This window comes from Rattus norvegicus, chromosome 2 (assembly GCF_021556685.1).
Source record: "Rattus norvegicus strain SHRSP/BbbUtx chromosome 2, alternate assembly SHRSP_T2T, whole genome shotgun sequence".
Lineage (NCBI taxonomy): Eukaryota > Metazoa > Chordata > Mammalia > Rodentia > Muridae > Rattus > Rattus norvegicus.
Genome location: NC_141535.1, coordinates 170,152,594 through 170,170,051, shown reverse-complemented (window position 1 = coordinate 170,170,051; position 17,458 = coordinate 170,152,594). Strand labels below are relative to the sequence as shown.

Genomic DNA, 17,458 nt, shown 5'->3' with positions numbered 1-17,458 from the left:
GATTAAGGCTGGTCGTCAATAAAAACACAAACATCAGAAAGCCCACATATACATGGAAGGTGAACAACTCTACTCAATGACAACTTTGTCAAGGAAGAAATAAAAAAAAAGAAATTAAAGACTTAGAATTTAATGAACGTGAAGGCACAACATACCCAAACTTATGGGACACAACGAAAGCAGTGCTAAGAGGAAAACTCATAGCTCTGAGTGCCTGCAGAAAGAAACAGGAGAGAGCATATGTCAGCAGCTTGACAGCACACCTAAAAAAAAGAAGCAAATACACCCAAGAGGAGTAGAAGACAGGAAATAATCAAACTTAGGGCTAAAATCAACAAAGTTGAAACAAAACGGACTATACAAAGAATCAACAAAACCAGGAGCTGGTTCTTTGAGAAAATCAACAAGATGATAAACCCTTAGCCAGACTAACCAGAGGGTACAGAGAGTGTGTCCAAATTAACAAAATCAGAAATGAAAAGGGAGACATAACAACAGAATCTGAGGAAATTCAGAAAGTCATTACATCCTACTACAAAAACCTATATTCAACAAAATTGGAAAATCTGGGGGAAATGGACAATTTTCTAGACAAATACCAGGTACCAGAGTTAAATAAGGAACAAATAAAGCATCTAAACAATCCCATAACTCCTAAAGAAATCGAAGCAGTTATTAAAAGACTCCCAATAAAAAAGAGCCCAGGGTTTAGTGCAGAATTCTATCAGACCTCCATAGAAGACCTCATACCAATACTGTCCAAACTATTCCACAAAATAGAAACAGACAGAGTGCTACCCAATTCCTTCTATGAAGCCACAATTATGCTTATACCTAAACCACACAAAGGCCCAACAAAGAAAGAGAACTTGAGAACGATTTCCCTTATGAATATCAACGCAAAAATACTTAATAAAAATTTCACGAACTGTATCCAAGATCACATCAAAACAGTTATCCATCATAATCAAGTAGGTTTCATCCCAGGGATGCAGGGATGGTTCAATATACAGAAATCCATCAACATAATCCACTATATAAATAAACTTAAAGAAAAATCCACATGATCTTTTCATTAGATGCTAAGAAAGCATTTGACAAAAAATTCAACACGCCTTCATGATAAAAGTCCTGGAAAGATCAGGAATTCAAGGCCCATACCTAAACATAGTAAAAGCAATATACAGCAAACCAGTAACTAACATTGAAGTAAATGGAGAGAAATTTGAAGCAATCCCACTAAAATTAGGGACTAGACAAGGCTGCCCACTCTCTCCCTACCTATTCAATGCAATCCCCATCAAAATTCCAACCCAATTCTTCATAGAGTTAGAAAGAGCAATTTGCAAATTTCTTTGGAATAATAAAAGCCCTATAATAGTGAAAACTATACTCAACAACAAAGGAACTTCTGGGGGAATCACCATCCCTTACCTCAAGCAGTATTACAGAGCAAGAGTGATAAAATAAACTGTATGGTATTGGTAGAGACTGGCAGGTAGATCAGTGGAAAAGAATTGAAGACCCAGAAATGAACCCACACATATGGTCACTTGATCTTCGATAAAGGAGCTAAAACCATCCAATGGAAAAAAGATAGCATTTTCAACATATGGTGCTGATTCAACTGGAGGTCAGCATGTAGAAGAATGAAAATCGATCCATTCTTTTTTTAAAATTTATTTATTTCATGTATATGAGTACACTGTAAGAGGGCATTGGATCCCATTACAGATGGCTGTGAGCCACCATGTGGTTGCTGGGACTTGAACTCAGAACCTCTGGAAGAGCAGTCAGTGCTCTTAACCGCTGAGCCATCTCTCCAGCCCAAATCGATCCATTCTTATCACCATGTACAAAGCTTAAGTCCAAGTGGATCAAGGACCTCCACATCAAATCAGATACACTCAAACTAATAGAAGAAAAAGTGGGGAAGGGTGTCGATCACATGGGCAACTGGGAAAAATGTCCTGAACGAAACACCAATGGTTTATGCTCTAAGATAAATAATCGACAAATGGGATCTCATAAAACTGCAAAGCTTCTGTAAGGCAAAGGACACTGTCATTAGGAGAAAACAGCAACCAACAGATTGGGAAAGATCTTTACCAATCCTACATCTGATAGAGGGCTAATATCCAGAATATACAAAGAACTCAAGAAGTTATACTCCAAAGAGCCAAATAACCCTATTAAAAATGGGATACAGAGCTAAACAAAGAATTTTCAGCTGAGAAATTTTGAATGGCTGAGAAGTACCTAAAGAAATGTTCAACGTCTTTAGTCATCAGGGAAATACAAATCAATACAACCCTGAGATTCCACCTCACACCAGTGAGAATGACTAAGATAAAAAACTCAGGTGACAGCAGATGCTGGCGAGGATGTTGAGAAAGAGGAACACTCCTCCATTGTTTGGATTGCAAATTGTTATAACCACTCTGGAAATCAGTCTGGACATTCAGACTCAGAAAATTGGACATTCCACTACCTGAGGACCCAGCTATATCTCTCCTGGGCATATACCCAAAAGATGCTCCAACATACAACAGACACGTGCTCCACTATGTTCATAGCAGCCTTATTTATAATAGCCAGAAGCTGGAAAGAACCCAGATGCCCTTCAACAGAGGAATGGATACAGAAAATGTGGTACATCTACACAATGGTGTACTACTCAGCTATCAAAAATGATGACTTCATTAAATTCATAGGCAAATGGATTGGACTAGAAAAATATAATCCTGAGCATGGTAACCCAATCACATAAAAACACACATGGTATGCACTCACTGATAAATGGATATTAACACAAAAGCTAGAATTACTCAAGATATAATCCACAGATCACATGAAGCTCAAGAAGAAGTATGACCAAAATGCAGATGCTTGACTCCTTAAAAGGAGGAACAAAAATATTCATAGGAGGGGTTATGGAGGCAAAGTCTAGAGCAGAGACTGAAGTAATGGCCATTCAGAGCTTGCCCCACATGTGCCCCATATATATATACAGCCACCAAGATTAGATAAGATTGATGAAGCCAGAAAGGGCATGCTGACAGGAACTGGATATAGATGTCTCCTGAGAGAAACAGCCAGAGCATGTCAAATATAGAGGCAAATGTTAGCAGTGAGCAACTGAACTGAGAACAGGACCACTGGTGGAGGAGTTAGAGAAAGGACTGAAGGAGCTGAAGGGGCTTGCAACCCCAGAAGCACAACAATGCCAACCAACCAGAGCTTCCAGGGACTAAACCACTACCCAAAGACTACACATGGACAGACCCATGGCTCCAGCTGCATATGTAACAGAGGATGGCCGTGTTGGGTACCAATAGGAGAAGCCCTTGATCCTGCCAAGGCTGGACCCCCAGTGTAGGGAGATCTCAGGGGGGGAGTGGGAAGTGTGGTGGATGGGGAGGGGAACACCCTTATAGGAGAAGGGGAGGGGGATGGGATAGGATGCTTATGGACAGGAAACTGGGAAAGGGAATAACATTTGAAATGTAAATTAAAAAATCCAATAAAAACAAACAAACAAACAACCCCCCCAAGTCATCATTGAGGTAGCAGATGAGTAAGTAAATGAATAAATCATGTATATCTAAGAAATTGTTTTTGTGTAAGGACTGTCACCTACAAAGAGCTTACATTAATCACCATGCCTACCAGAACTGAATGTCAACAACCCCAAGCAGTTTCTAAGTTCCTTAGTTTCTCTCTGTTTGCTGTGCTGATGCAAAGCAACTTACAGGGTCCCCAGAGTTTCTGGTTATAGTCCATCACAGCAGGGGAGTCAAGGTGACAGTAATTTTAAAGTCACATCACAACCACAGTCAAGAGCAGAGAAAGTTGCATGCTTCTAGTCCTTAGCTCACTCCCTTCTCTCTTAGACAGTCCAGGGCCCAACTCCAGGGAATGGTGCCACCCACTGTGGCTCTGTCTTCTCACATGAATTAGTGTAAGAAAGACAACCCCCTATAGACATACCTGTAGGCCAACCCAATCCACATGGTGGAAGTTGTTCAGGGAATGGGGGCTACCTGACTCCGGTAGAAGTGTGGCTTTCCTTTTTTATTTCATCACTTCTCACTTCAAAAAGGCACGTAGACAGTAATACGTTTATCTTAATCTATATATTTTAAGCAACTTAGAACAAATGAGGCAGTTCAAATTTAAGTCTGTATTTTGTTTCCTATTGTTTTGTGTGTACATATGTGTGTGTGTGTGTGTGTGTGTGTGTGTGTGTGTGTGTGTGTGTGTGTCTGACTGGGTGGCTGGCTAGCTGGTTTTCTGACTACTTCCTGCTTTGGGGATAAGGAGAAAAAAGTAGATTTAATTATTTGCTTGATAGGGAGTTTTCAAGCAAACGAAGTTCAGTTCATGTGAAATTCAGCCACAAAGGGCTGATATTTTCCTTTATGGAAATGGTGCATTGAAATTTTTTATGCTATAAATGTGCATTGAGATCTCACATTACATGTCAGACCGTTTCTGTCTTCCCTGCTGCTTTGTGCTTTCCCTCTTGCTTCTTAGTTGGCCTGCCACACCAGGACTGCTCATGCCTCTGGGAGCAAGAGATGGAGACTTAATGAACTAAAGACACCCTCTACAGGGTCCTGTGTGGTCCTTTTTCAAGTCTTAGGAAGTAGGCTTTCACAGTAGAAGTGTTAGGATTACAAGCGTGGGTTCCTGGGATCGAACTCAGGTTTTTGTGGCAAGCTGTTACAGTCACACAGGTTTCTAAGACAATTTGTAGAGTGTTCTTTTTAAAAGAACATATTTAGTGTACGTCTGTGTGCACATACAGAAGTCAGAGACAACCTGAGTGATGCCGTTCTCCCTTACCATTTTTATCCCCTGACTGAACTCAGATCATCTGGCCTAGCTTTACCTACTGAACCATCTCATGGGTCTTATTAAGGAACATTACAATCAAATTGACTTTGATTTTATAATAAAAATATCAGTTTCAGAGTTATTTTATTGTTTCACTGTGTGTTTAAGAACCAATAAGGAGCTTTAGTGCATGATTAAAAATACAAGAGGCTTATAGTTGGAACATAGCCAACATGATTACACTTGTCAACTTTGGGGTGGAGTAGCACTCAGTACTCTCTCCCTTTAGTGATCTCCCCAGCCACTACCAACACCCCCAAATGCTGTGATCCTTGTGAAAGGCCGTTCAATGTCCCCCAGGCATGGCTGCCGTCAGGTGTTTAGAACATTAAGTTCCTTCAACACTGGGCTTTTCAAAGCCTGTATTTCATAGAGATAGGGAGGAGGCCTTATTAGCTATAATATATGTGTGTGAGTGTTTAATATCAGTGTGCACTGCAATCTCTGGGGGTGATAACTACATATACATATACATATACATATACATATACATATACATATACATATACATATACATATACATATACATATACATATACATATACATATACATATACATATACATATACATATACATATACATCATATACATATACATATACATCATATACATATACATATACATCATATACATATACATCATATACATATACATATACATATACATATACATATACATATACATATACATATACATATACATATACATATACATATACATATACATATACATATACATATACATATACATATACATATACATATACATATACATATACATCAGAGGTGATTGTATGTTCTGTTCTCTGGGGGTGAAACTACATATACATCAGAGGCAATTGTGCGTTTTATTCCTCATATAGATTTTAGTGGGCTTCATGTTTGAGGACATCTTGGAGACAAGTGCTTAGACTTAAAGACACATTCTCTGTCCTCAGAAGGCAGGAAGCTGTGTGTCTCTGCATTAAGTGAGCGAGGTTCTGAAACACTTTTGTCTCTTGAACCTTTCATTCATTAAGATCTCTCTTCCTTCTACTGACATGGGACTTGGTGTGTAGACCAGGCTGGCCTGGAACATGCATGGATTCTCCTGAGGGCTGAAATTACAGGCATCAACTCACTCCCAGCTCATGGTGGATTTAAAGTATTCTAAGCTTGCTCTCAGATCACAGAAGTACTTATGACTCAGTCTGACCTGGGACTTACTAGTCAGGCTTGGTATAATGTTAGGATGCATCATGGCTGTCGGCCTGTACTGACTGGCCAGTGGCATGCTCTGGACAGATTTCTCCTGTGTGTCCAGTGTGCAAGTCTCATTTTTTTTTTTTTTTGCACTCAGGACAGGGTTGGGGACATTGTCTTTAAAGGGCCTATTCATGTTTTTTGAATTCTCTATCAGTTTACCTCTGTGGCAAAGGTTAGCTGTGCTAGGTTACTCCATAGCAGCATAGGTTAGCCCTTCTAGGTTACCCCCATAGCTAGGGTTAACTCTGCTACATTAATCCTCATAGCATAGGTTATGTTTCCCATGTTATCACCACAGCATAGGTTAACTCTGACATATCTGTTACCCTATAGCATAGGTTACCTGTGCTAAGCCACCTCTAGATCCCAGGTTTCAGTGCTATGCTGGCTTGAATTATATTAAAATTCATCAGTTTTCGTTCCTCTGGGAAATGGGAATGGGTAGCTCTGCCTTCCGGTGTCTTGACTAGCTACACTCAGTAATTCTTCTCCATCAGATTAGAATCAGGCAAGGGGCCCAGAGGATAATTTCTAACCACTGTGATGAATGTTAGCTTGCTTCCTAAAACAATGTGCTACTTCACGGGTCCATTTCTTATAAGTTCCTCAAGGGAAGATTAATGGAGTTTCCTCCCTTAAGAAGTGATGAGCTATAATCCTGGAGCTCTAAAGAATGGTAGGTGAGTATTTAGAAGGGACTCAACGTGATTACCCCACCCCCACCCCTCCACCTAGTTCAGTCCTCAAATTCAATACTTATTCTTGGTAAAGATCAAAATATTTTCTTACAATTAGCAAGCCAGGAGTGGAATTTGGAGTTATCATATCATAAAAACATGTTGATAGTCATGAATATAATAAACTAAACTGAACTGACTTTTTTAAAAAAATAAATCCATGAACTTTCAAGTAGGGGGAGAATTTTAAGGTAGTGGTTGGGGGAGGGGTGTCAGTTTTCTTCAAACAAACTCCTCCAGTTTAGGAGCCATGAGAGTGCTGGGAGAGCAAGAGTAGCATTTAATACCAAGAGCAATTGGAAGGCTTTATGAAGGGCCAGGCAGTCACTGCTGCTGCGAAGAGGAGAGGAGCTGTGGTTTAAAGTCTCTTTGTCTGCCTGTGTTACCAGTAACTACAGGTAACAGAGGGATAAAAAGCAACTGCACAAACGGCTGGGCCAGGTCTGTGGCTCAGTGTAAAAAGTTTGCGATGTGCTATGTGCAAACTGAAGTATCTGATTCCAGCTCCCAACAACCACACACCAAGCCAGGGGAAGTGATAAGACTCTGCTGATACCAGCAATCAGAGGATCTGTGGAGCTCCCTGGACAGCTAGTCTAGAGAAACTGGCAAACTCATTCCTGGGTCTGTGAGACTGTCTCAAAACATACAGTGGAGATCTGGAAGGGGGTGAGGGTGGGGGTGGGGCAGGCAAATGTAGGGGCATAGTTAGGCGGGCCCAAAACATCAGCTTAGAACCCACACTATCTCCTGTGAAAATTAGTTTCTGTACTTGCAAGGAATGGGCTTATGACTGGGGGGTTACCGGGGGGGGGGGGTTTGGCGGGTCTGAGAAAAGAAGTGACCACCTTCAAGAAGAGCTCAAATCTGACTCCTTCTTCCTGATCCATATCCCTTGGCATCTCCTTGCAAATGCTTTAAAACTCATAGGGGCTTTTAAAGGATGGGGAAAAATGTAAAACTTTATTTTTTTTTTCAAAGCAGTAACGCATCTCAGCTGTGTTCAGCTACAGTACAAAGAACAATGGAATAGCACCAGGGAATTTCTAAAAAGTTCACAAGATCCGTGACACCTTCCTCTTCTGATCATTCTTCTCGGCTAACCAAGCAAAGAAAGCAGAGCCCCCACTTTCCATTCCTTCAGCTACTGTCCCACCAGCGGTCTGATTTTCATCCGAACGGCCCTCAGAGAATAATCCGCTCCTCTGAAGGGAACCCAGACCACTCCGTTCTCTATCTCATAGGGACTGTTGTTCCTGGGGTCATAGGTGCCCCCAGGGTAGTAAATGCCATTGAGATTGGCGGCTTGACAGCTATTGTACCACCAGCCTCCCCCGTAGACCTCGGCACAGTTCTCTTCCCATTGGTCTGCATCTCTGTCAAAGGTACTGAACTGCATGTTGCTGTGTGAAGTGTATTCTGTCCCCTCCTCCACAGAGCCCTCCATCAGAGCATCTCCAGCGGTACCCTGGTAGGAGGAGACCTGCAGTGCATAGCCCTCTGCCTCAGAGCCTACCCGGAAGTGGTACTCCGCATAAGCCTCTTTTCCAGCCCAGTCCTCTAATTCAACCCTGAGGACAGAGCCTCTCAGAGTGAGTAAGTGGAGGTAGTCATTGCCTAGCCAGAACTCTCCTTCCCCCTTGTCATTCAGGCTGCCGAAACCTCTCTTGTAGTCTTGCCAGGTCCGGTTAAAATTCAGTGATCCATCCATTCTTTGCTGGATCAAAAGCCATCCTCCCAAACTGGTCTCTTGATCGCAATAAACAGAAAATATCTTACTGGATCCAGGTAGCTTGATACTGAAAATGCCATTTTGGGCACCTGAAGGATGTGTTTGAAGGACATCATCGCAGTCTAAAAAAAAAATTAAGCTGGTTGGAGGAAGTTACTCTCATTTAAATTTATAAAGACAGGCATTGCCCAGATTAGATACTGCCTGTCTGTCTGCCTTCCCTCCTCCCTTCCCTCCTCCCACAGGAAAAGGATGAACCTACATCGAGATGTAATATTTAGCAGGTAAAGGACACTCATCCTTTAGCAAACTTCCTTCAAATGGATTTGAAAGCTTACTTGCACGTGGCTAACATCAAATGATAGTTAAAGGCAGTTACTAAGCATTCATCAATCAATACTAATAGAACAAATTTTTAAACTTGATCTAAATATCAACTGAGACATAAACTAACTTTAAAGTTAGCGGGTTGGGTATTACAGTAGCACACGATTTGAATGAATTCGGTTAAACAGACTCAGAATTGAGTTTCAGAAGAATTCGTTCATTTATTTAAAATATATTTATTGAGAAATGACTGCACTGTTATGCATTTGGGAATTACAGAAATAGACACATGGCAAAGTCCCTGCCCCCAAGGAACGTACAGTCTAGCATGAAAAAAAATGAGATTCCACCAAAGCACTAGAAGAGGTTAAGAAAGAGCGTGCCTGGTAAGCACTTTGCAGAAATGGTTAACTTAGTCTAGGGGGTCAGGGCAACTTCCCAGAGTTAAGCGTGGATACCTCTCATTGTGCGAGCTCGGCCCCTCTTGGTGGTTCGAGTGTCTCCTTCTTGGTGAGCTTCACTTGCTGCCTCATCTGCCATTTTATAGCTCTTGGTTACTTGTTTCCTGACAGTTGAGGTTTTACTACTGGAAGAAAACTCAGGTACATGGGAGCTAGGGTTCTCGATGTCTGTGAAGATGTCAGAATCAGAGGTCTTACTGCCAAATTCTTTGAAGTTACTTGTGAGTGAACCAAAGCGGCTGTCATAAAAGGAACCAAGTTCAGGATGCATTCGGGAAAGTTCGTCAAGTCTGCCACTAAAACTGTGGGTCAGGCCTAAGTCCATGCCATCACCGCAGTCAGAACCATCATCCGAAGTGACCACTTCTTTGACCACTTCCCGGTGACCATCATTACCCAAAACAGTCTTAGTAATGGTTTTAGAGCATGAACGACGTGTGGTGCTTGTGCCAGTAGAGGTGACTTTCTCGTTTCCAATGAGGAGCTCTTTATCTCCTTTAGAAGTGACCAGTTTTCCTGTGTGATACTCTTTTCTTGTCGCTGGGCTGCTACTCCCTCCAAACTCTGAAAACTCACCCCAGTCAGGGTTGCTAGGCTTAAGGTTCCCAGAGCCTGAGCTAGGTCTGGAGCTTCCTGCACCCCAGGTTCCAGTGTCATCAGACCCCGTTGTCCCAGAGCCCCAATTTCCATCACTTCCAGATCCGGAGCTCCCAGGACGCCAATACCCAGACCCACCATGTCCAGGGGTCATGGGGTTTTCTATCTTCGACCCTGGTCCACGTGTTGCAGAGTCTCCTCGCGAATCTCCTGGTAAATCTCCTCGCGAAGCCCCATCCTTCCCGGGCCTCTCCAGCTCCATTCTCATCTGCCTCATTTCTGTTAATGCCTTCCACTCTGGGGGCCCCTCCTGAAGCTGGCTCTTAAAACTTCCGGGAACCAAGTCGGGAACTGGAGACATTTTTATTGCTGGCAAGTACTGCCTGTCTTTTGCCGGAAGCAACTCTTTAGCAATGACCTGTTCAAGTTGCTTTTGCTGACCTTCGTAGTCCTTTAGATTTATCTCACGGCTTACAGACCTGCTGCAGGATCCTTTGCAAGAGCGGATCTTGATATCAATGTCCACCTAAAGAGAGGAAGACAGGGAAATGAATTCTACCTATTGAAATAATTGAGTTCCTGGTAGTTGGTTTGCATTTTGGGCATGGGTTTTATTTCTTTGACTCTCAGAAAAATCTATCCTACCCGTTGTCTTTTGCCACTCATGCCATCCTCACTGGAAGCTGTGGAGGGCCAAGGAGGCCGCTGTGCAATGGGAGCTATTTGGATCCATTTTAGAATTGGAATGGGAAGGAGGAAGGCACTAATCTTACTGTTAGCCCTGCCTGAAGAGCCTAGGTGATGCTAAGGCCAAGGTCTCGGCATGTGGTGAGCAGACCGATCAGACTATGTTCTTCTCTTTTTTTTTTCTTTTTTTTTTTTTTTTTGGTTCTTTTTTTCGGAGCTGGGGATCGAACCCAGGGCCTTGCGCTTCCTAGGTAAGCGCTCTACCACTGAGCTAAATCCCCAGCCCCTGTTCTTTTCAAATACACCATTGACCCTTCAAGAATTTCCTTCACATTTCTGGACTTCTGTCTTCTTCTCTAGGGTGGAGACACTTCTATTTTGGGTGGATAATGGATTTAGGAGACGTTCCGTAGTGGCTAGAGTGTTCCTTTTCCTTTTTTTCTTAGTCAAAGACAAATTGGGGCCCGGGCCTCAGGCTTACCTCCAGGCGCTTCATGTCTATCAGCTGATCCCGGACATCTTTCTGCAGAACCTGAATCTGTTGCGCTTTCTCTATGACTTTGCGCTTTAGGATCTCAATTCTGCGCCTCAGGTCCTCTGACACTTGCCCAAAAGTGTTATCAAAGTCTGAAACAGAAAATGCAAGGTATTTGGGTAGCTGCAGACTGATTTGCTCATAAAATTAAAAAATAAACAATAAATAAATAAATAAATAAATAAATAAATAAAAGTGAAAAAGGAAGTTGCTTGTAAGTATTTCCACACGTATTCTTCATTCTACTGTAGTTTGTTCTCTGGATGTCTAATCTGCAAGTTTCCGGTTAAATTAGATTGTTCCACACAAGAGTCATCCATGGGTCTTAGTCACGCTGTCTCTAACATGACAAGGAATCCAAATAAATCCAGAAATTACTTGAGGTAATAGGTAGAAGGTAAATAGTTTAATCACATCTGATTATTTGATTATAACTTCATTTATGGGACTTCAATGTATTATTGCTTATATTTTCCAAGGAGTTTTTCTTTCTACCTGAACTTTGAAATCCTTTCTAAGCTTTTGGGTGTTAACAAAATCCCTTACCTGCCAACTACTGTTGTACCATTGACATAAACTGTTGAGGTCTCAGAGAGACAGAATAAGGCAGACAAGGGCTCAAGAACTGGGACTTCAATGGACTTGCTCTTTATTCCCAGAGTGACCACAGTGTGCCCCAGACCTGGTGAGTCCAGGGGTGGGGTAGGTAGGGAGACGTAATTGACTCAGTAGAACGTGTACCTGACCTCTATTTTGTGTCATTGACAAGTCCCTTGACCTCTGAGACTCTTAGTCTGTAGGATAAAAGCAGAATAGCTACTTGAAAGGTGCCCCCTCTCTTTGTTTGAAAAATATGGAACATTAAAAATATAAGCTAATTTCTAACTTTGTGAAAATGACATTCCTCTCCTTAAATTTCAATGATTTCCACACCGAGTGCTTCAAAGTCAAACTGCAGCATCTGCAAGAAGACATTCTCACTGGAGAATTGTGTTGCCATCCTTGTTAGAAAGTCCAAGCACTAAATATGTCCCACTTACTGTTGGCGTTAGCGAAGTCCCCTCTCAAATACTCCATGATATTCCTGGTCAGTGAATTAGAATCCTTGTTGTTCTTTTGAAAATCAAATAGTGAGTTTTTGAGCTTGTTGATTCTGTTTGTAAAGTCCTGATTGGCTTCATCAATCAACCCTTTCATCCTGCAGCCTGAAGGGCATTTGTGGTTCTGAAAATGAAGGGAGAGATCTTATGAAGGGTCTGCCTTTCAGCTACTAGAAGTTGGCAATGTTATCATAGCCCTTGCTGCTTCTCCTCCCCAGCTCTTCCAAGTAACCACAGACTCAAAAGTAGTTAACAGGCCATAGGGAAATTCTGAAATGACATTCCACTTAGTCTTGCATGATGCTCTGGGAATTTTGTAGTCCCACTACTCAGGCATCCCATGTGTTTATCCCACGACAGACCCAACATAACTAACAATGTCCTTGAAAAAAATATATGTATATGTGTGTGTGCAAATAATATGTTAACATATTATTTATATTATAGGACAGATAGATAGATACATAGATAGATAGACAGACAGACAGACAGACAGACAGTGACATAAGGAAGGACCCCTGATCAACATGTCCCCTGCTTACCCAGTCTTCATCAGAGCAGAAGGGCCAATCTGTCTCCTTGCATTGACTAGGCTGTCTCTCCACAATTCTTGGGCCACGAATATCTCCTCCTGCTTCTATGAATTCACTTGTGGTGCCGGTGTCTGCAGTCTTTAAGGGCTTTCAAATATTCAAAAAGGAGCAAAGGCAACAAGGTTAGCCAGCAGAAGAGACATTGTCATGCTCAAAAGCCCAGAGGGAGAAATGACAGACATTAACAGCCAATGCTGCTGTAAAGGCTGAATTTGTAAAACAGGATTTGACTCTAGATAAGCATCTGCTAGATGTTAGGGGTTTTAAAAGAAAAATTATCCCGATTAACAGCATCAATTAAATTTCACCGTTGACTTTTCTTTCATGACCATAGACAAGATAGCTGAAAAAGTCTAGTTTTTTTCTCCCTAAGACCTCTCTGTGTATTCGAAAATCTATGCCCTCTTGGTGCCCATGCTCCTTTCTCCTTCAGGTTTCTATGGTAACCTTTGGAGACGGTCCATGATTCAGACAAGCACTTATCAAGTATACAAATGTGGAAAGTTAAAACTTGGCAATGCTTTGCAGGACAATCATGCAACTGAAGATTTTCATTTGAAATGAAAATAATGAACAGATGAAACAGTAGTCAGCAACCAGCAATTTTTTAAACACCTTATAATTAGAAACCCAAAGCTAAAAGTTCTCAGCTATAAACCAAATGAAATACAAACATTGTGTCCCATAAGACTTCCTAGTCTAAGGGATGGGATTGCTTGGCTTCGAGTCTTTCATTGCCTCCACTCAGCACTGCCAACTTACAAGGGTTTTCCTGTCACTATGTTAGTGTGGGATAGTTCATCCTTATAATTATCAACACAATCTCATTCTTGTTTGTGAAAATTCAAATAATCTTAATTAGCATAGTTAAAGCAGCAGAGAACAATTTATTTAAAAAGAACAAGTAGAGCCCTTTTGTATAAGAAGCATAATGGAAAATGCAATTGTATGAATGAAATAGTACAAGAATAAAGCAAACAGAAAGTGCACATAATAAGAAGAGATAAGGAAGACAATAAAAGGACAAATTATCCAGAAATATCGCCTCAGCTGGTTATTTAGGTTTAATTCCCTCAAAAATATGTTATTTTTTACTCTTGATATCAAAATTTTTGAATGGAAAGCAAAAAAAAAAAAACTCACCAACAAAAACAACTGAAATAATACAATAATACACAGCCTGGGTAACGAATTAGGATATCTCTTAGGTCCTTGGTCATAGTTGACACGTTTTATACATTAAAATGTTTCAGAAGCTCCATTAATTTAGGTTTCTTTCTTTCGTTGTCTTTGGAGCTTAATTTTGGAAAAGATGTCAGTATTTACAAGTTATCTAAAAGGAACACAAATCCTTCCTCACTGCCTCATGACAAATTTCTTTGGAATTTGCTATATGTTTTCAAAGGCAATTAATTTGCCCTTTTCCTTTTATGTCTTCAAAAAGATATAACAAGTTCTTCTTAGGGCTGCAGGTGTAGAATGCTTGGTCAGCATTCAGAAAGTTCTGCTTCAGTCCTCAATATTACAAACAAAACTAAAACGTTACAGATAAAGCAAAACCTAGAGGTAAATCATACTAAACCCTGCTCATCAAAGACAAATGTCTGGAATTACCAGCTAGAGAACAGTTCTTATCAAATGTTTTGTTCTGTTAGAATGATGTCTCCAGAGGGTAGAGGGACAAAGATGTGGTGGTGGTGGTGGGGATTCATGAGGCTGGAAATCTGTCACTATAGCTCAGTTGTAGAGGGATTTACTGGCATGCCCAGTGGTTCTCAACCTGGGGGTCATGACCCCTTTGGCAACCCTTTATCCCCCAAAATATTTGCAATATGGTTCATAAAAGTAACAAAATTAAAGTTATGAAGTAGTAACAAAAATAATTTTATGGTTGCAGGTCATCACAACATGATCAAGTCCCAGCACCGAGAAATTATGCTAACAAACACACCTGCAGTGTTGAAAGACTGAATCTGAATCGGCCTGAATGACAGGTGTCAAGATGCCTTGTTCCCCTAGGGCCTCCCTCTGGAAGTCACATCCCCCTAGACTTGTCAGGCTTACCTAGGAATTTGCCTCCTGGTCTGGCATTTATAATGCTAAGAACAAAAGACTGGTAGTCTCTGAAATCAAAACTCCTCGAGGAAGAAATAACAGAGAGTGAGGAGAAGAGAAAGCACATACCCAGACTGTGCTGGCCAAGCTCAGGATGAGGCAGGCGACCCTCAGGGAAAGCATAGTTTCTGATTGCAGGGATGGCTCATGGGAAGCACCGAAGCTGAAGGGAAGGAGGACTGACTTCACTCACTGCTCCTATCCTACTTAAACCTGCAGGAAACTAGGTTAATCATCACCCTTGTCCTACTCAGATAGCCAAAGCTCACAGTGTGTCCTTTGCTCTGACCATAATAACCACGGCATCCCAGAAATTCTTGCTCAATTCTCTGTAGCTTGTTTGTTTCCGATAAGTTGTTGCAAATGGTAGCATTTGATTGTGTAGACAGCATTTGTGGGCGGGGAGATTCTACATTCCAGGAAGTGGGGCCTTTGAAGCTACAAAGATGAACACTTTCACATCTGAAGAAGTATGAGGACTGACAGAGGATTCTGGCTATCACTTCTTGAAGCAGAGACATTAGACATTAGACTAGGTGTAGGATTCAGAGCTCATCTGAATTTCAAAATGACCTAAAAGCCATTTATGTTAACAGATTATTTTCCTCTACCCAAAGGTCAAGACAGTAACCGATGGCGCCAAACACCAACAATCCTAGGTCCAGCTTCCTGGTTCTGTGCACTTATGAAGGTCACCTGCTCATCCTTGTGAATCAGTCTCCTCATTTAAGGAACAGGGGCGAAAACAACATCCTACACATGTTGGTAAACAAATGGGAGAGCTATTTCAAGGCCTTTGGGGAATGATTGTCACCAACACCTGGGAGTAAGTGCTGGCCATGATTGGAGAAGTGTCATGGAGAATGTGCTTTCTTTCCTCTTGTGCCTCTGGGCCTGACCTCTGCTCTTCCTTTCCTTGTACAATTCTTCTGAACGCAGTGAAACTTTCGTGCCAGCCACCCACCCACTTCTATACCCCCCGGCCCCCAAAAGCAACAGCTGGACTTTGAAGAGAATATTGATGTATTATTCACAATCCCACACAATGGAAGCAGCCTAATGCAATGGATGGATGGATAAAGCAGAAGGGCAGATACAAGAGATCATTGTTCAGGCTGTGGAAAGAAGAAAATCAAGCATTTGGGGAAATATGCAGGAACCTTGAGGACCTCACGCTAAGCGAAAGATGTGATTTCACTTCCATGTGAAACCTTAAGTGTGTAACTCAAGAGATTGGGACACAGTAGTGGTTGAGCACAGTAGTGGTTGCTAGGAGATGAGAAACCAGGGAAACAAAAAGGAAGAAAAAGGAAAAGATAATTAAATGAGGTGATACATGTGCTAATGAGCTTGGGTTATTTCACATCAAACATATAGGACATTTACGTATCAGTCATGATTCAGTGACATAAAAGAAGCCTTTGACTTAAGTGTGCTATGACTAGTAGTAAAAGCTGAGGATGACCAGTTAAATTGGAATTGCAGACAGAAAACCAATACAACTTATAGCGTGCATGTCTTTTGTGATGTTCTGAATATACTTGTACTAGAATGTTGTTGTACATGTGGAATTCAGACTTAACAGGATATTCTGTTACCTGGCAACCAGTCCTACTTTGTCTGAAATTCTGCTTCCTATGTGAAGCCCCTCCTAGTAACAGTGGTCACCAACAGCTTATTGAGCACCCAAATATTTGCTGGACATTCTGCATGCTCCTGGTTGGATTCCTGAAATAAATGTTCCCTAGTTTCTCTATCTTTTCTTGCATCAGCTATTACTTGTGGTATTTATCATTGTAGGAGGCATGATCTGTCTCTTCCAGTAGATCAGAAACTTAAACATGGAAATATTTTACTTGTTTTTATAGTCTCTCTAAATGTTACAGGTCCTCATTGAGCGAACTAGCATGAGTACCTTCCTCTGTTGCAAACAGAGCAGCTCAGGCATGCGAAGCTTGCTGCAGACAGATCCAAGCTTTCATTGAGGCCACGTCTATCTACTCTGAGGCAGGTTCCTCAGCTTTCTAAAGATGGCTTCAGAGCTAAGAGAAATCCTAGAGTCCACTGCGGTTCCAGATAACACTGATTCCTTGGGAAGCTGGTAAAAATTCATCCACAGACGCTCTGTCAGCAAGATGCCAGGGATGGACAGGAAACCCCCTCAAATATTTTCCTAGGCCTGCAGGAACTTCCTTTTAGGAAATGAGCATGCGGTAGCCAAGACATTCCCAGCGAGTAACCTGGTAGGCTTCAGGTAAATGGATCTTTAATCTCCCTGAAAATTAGCTAACAGAGATAATTGGAAAGCCATCGTTTCCAGAGATGTCACCTGAGGTCTATGACCTTGCTGTTCCATTGTTCCCTGGAGTGTCTGTTTATCTTACTTCCTAACTCCTTCCCAGTGTCTGTTCAACAGGAACTTCCTCTTCC

The 17,458-nt window shown here is 41.6% G+C and overlaps 1 protein-coding gene across 4 annotated transcripts; it reads right to left on the bottom strand.

Moving 5' to 3' along the window:
- Positions 1-7,825: 7,825 nt before the first annotated feature.
- On the bottom strand, positions 7,826-15,382 carry Fga (fibrinogen alpha chain). Of its 4 annotated transcripts, none has more exons than XM_087627098.1 (6): positions 15,098-15,366; positions 12,863-13,000; positions 12,261-12,444; positions 11,167-11,312; positions 9,399-10,524; positions 7,826-8,735 (listed from the first exon to the last, which is right to left on the bottom strand). In XM_087627098.1, the coding sequence occupies exons 1-6, from the start codon at positions 15,149-15,151 to the stop codon at positions 8,026-8,028; spliced, it is 2,358 nt and encodes a 785-aa protein (XP_087483224.1). In that variant the 5' UTR covers positions 15,152-15,366; the 3' UTR covers positions 7,826-8,025.
- Between the last annotated feature and the right edge of the window lie 2,076 nt (positions 15,383-17,458).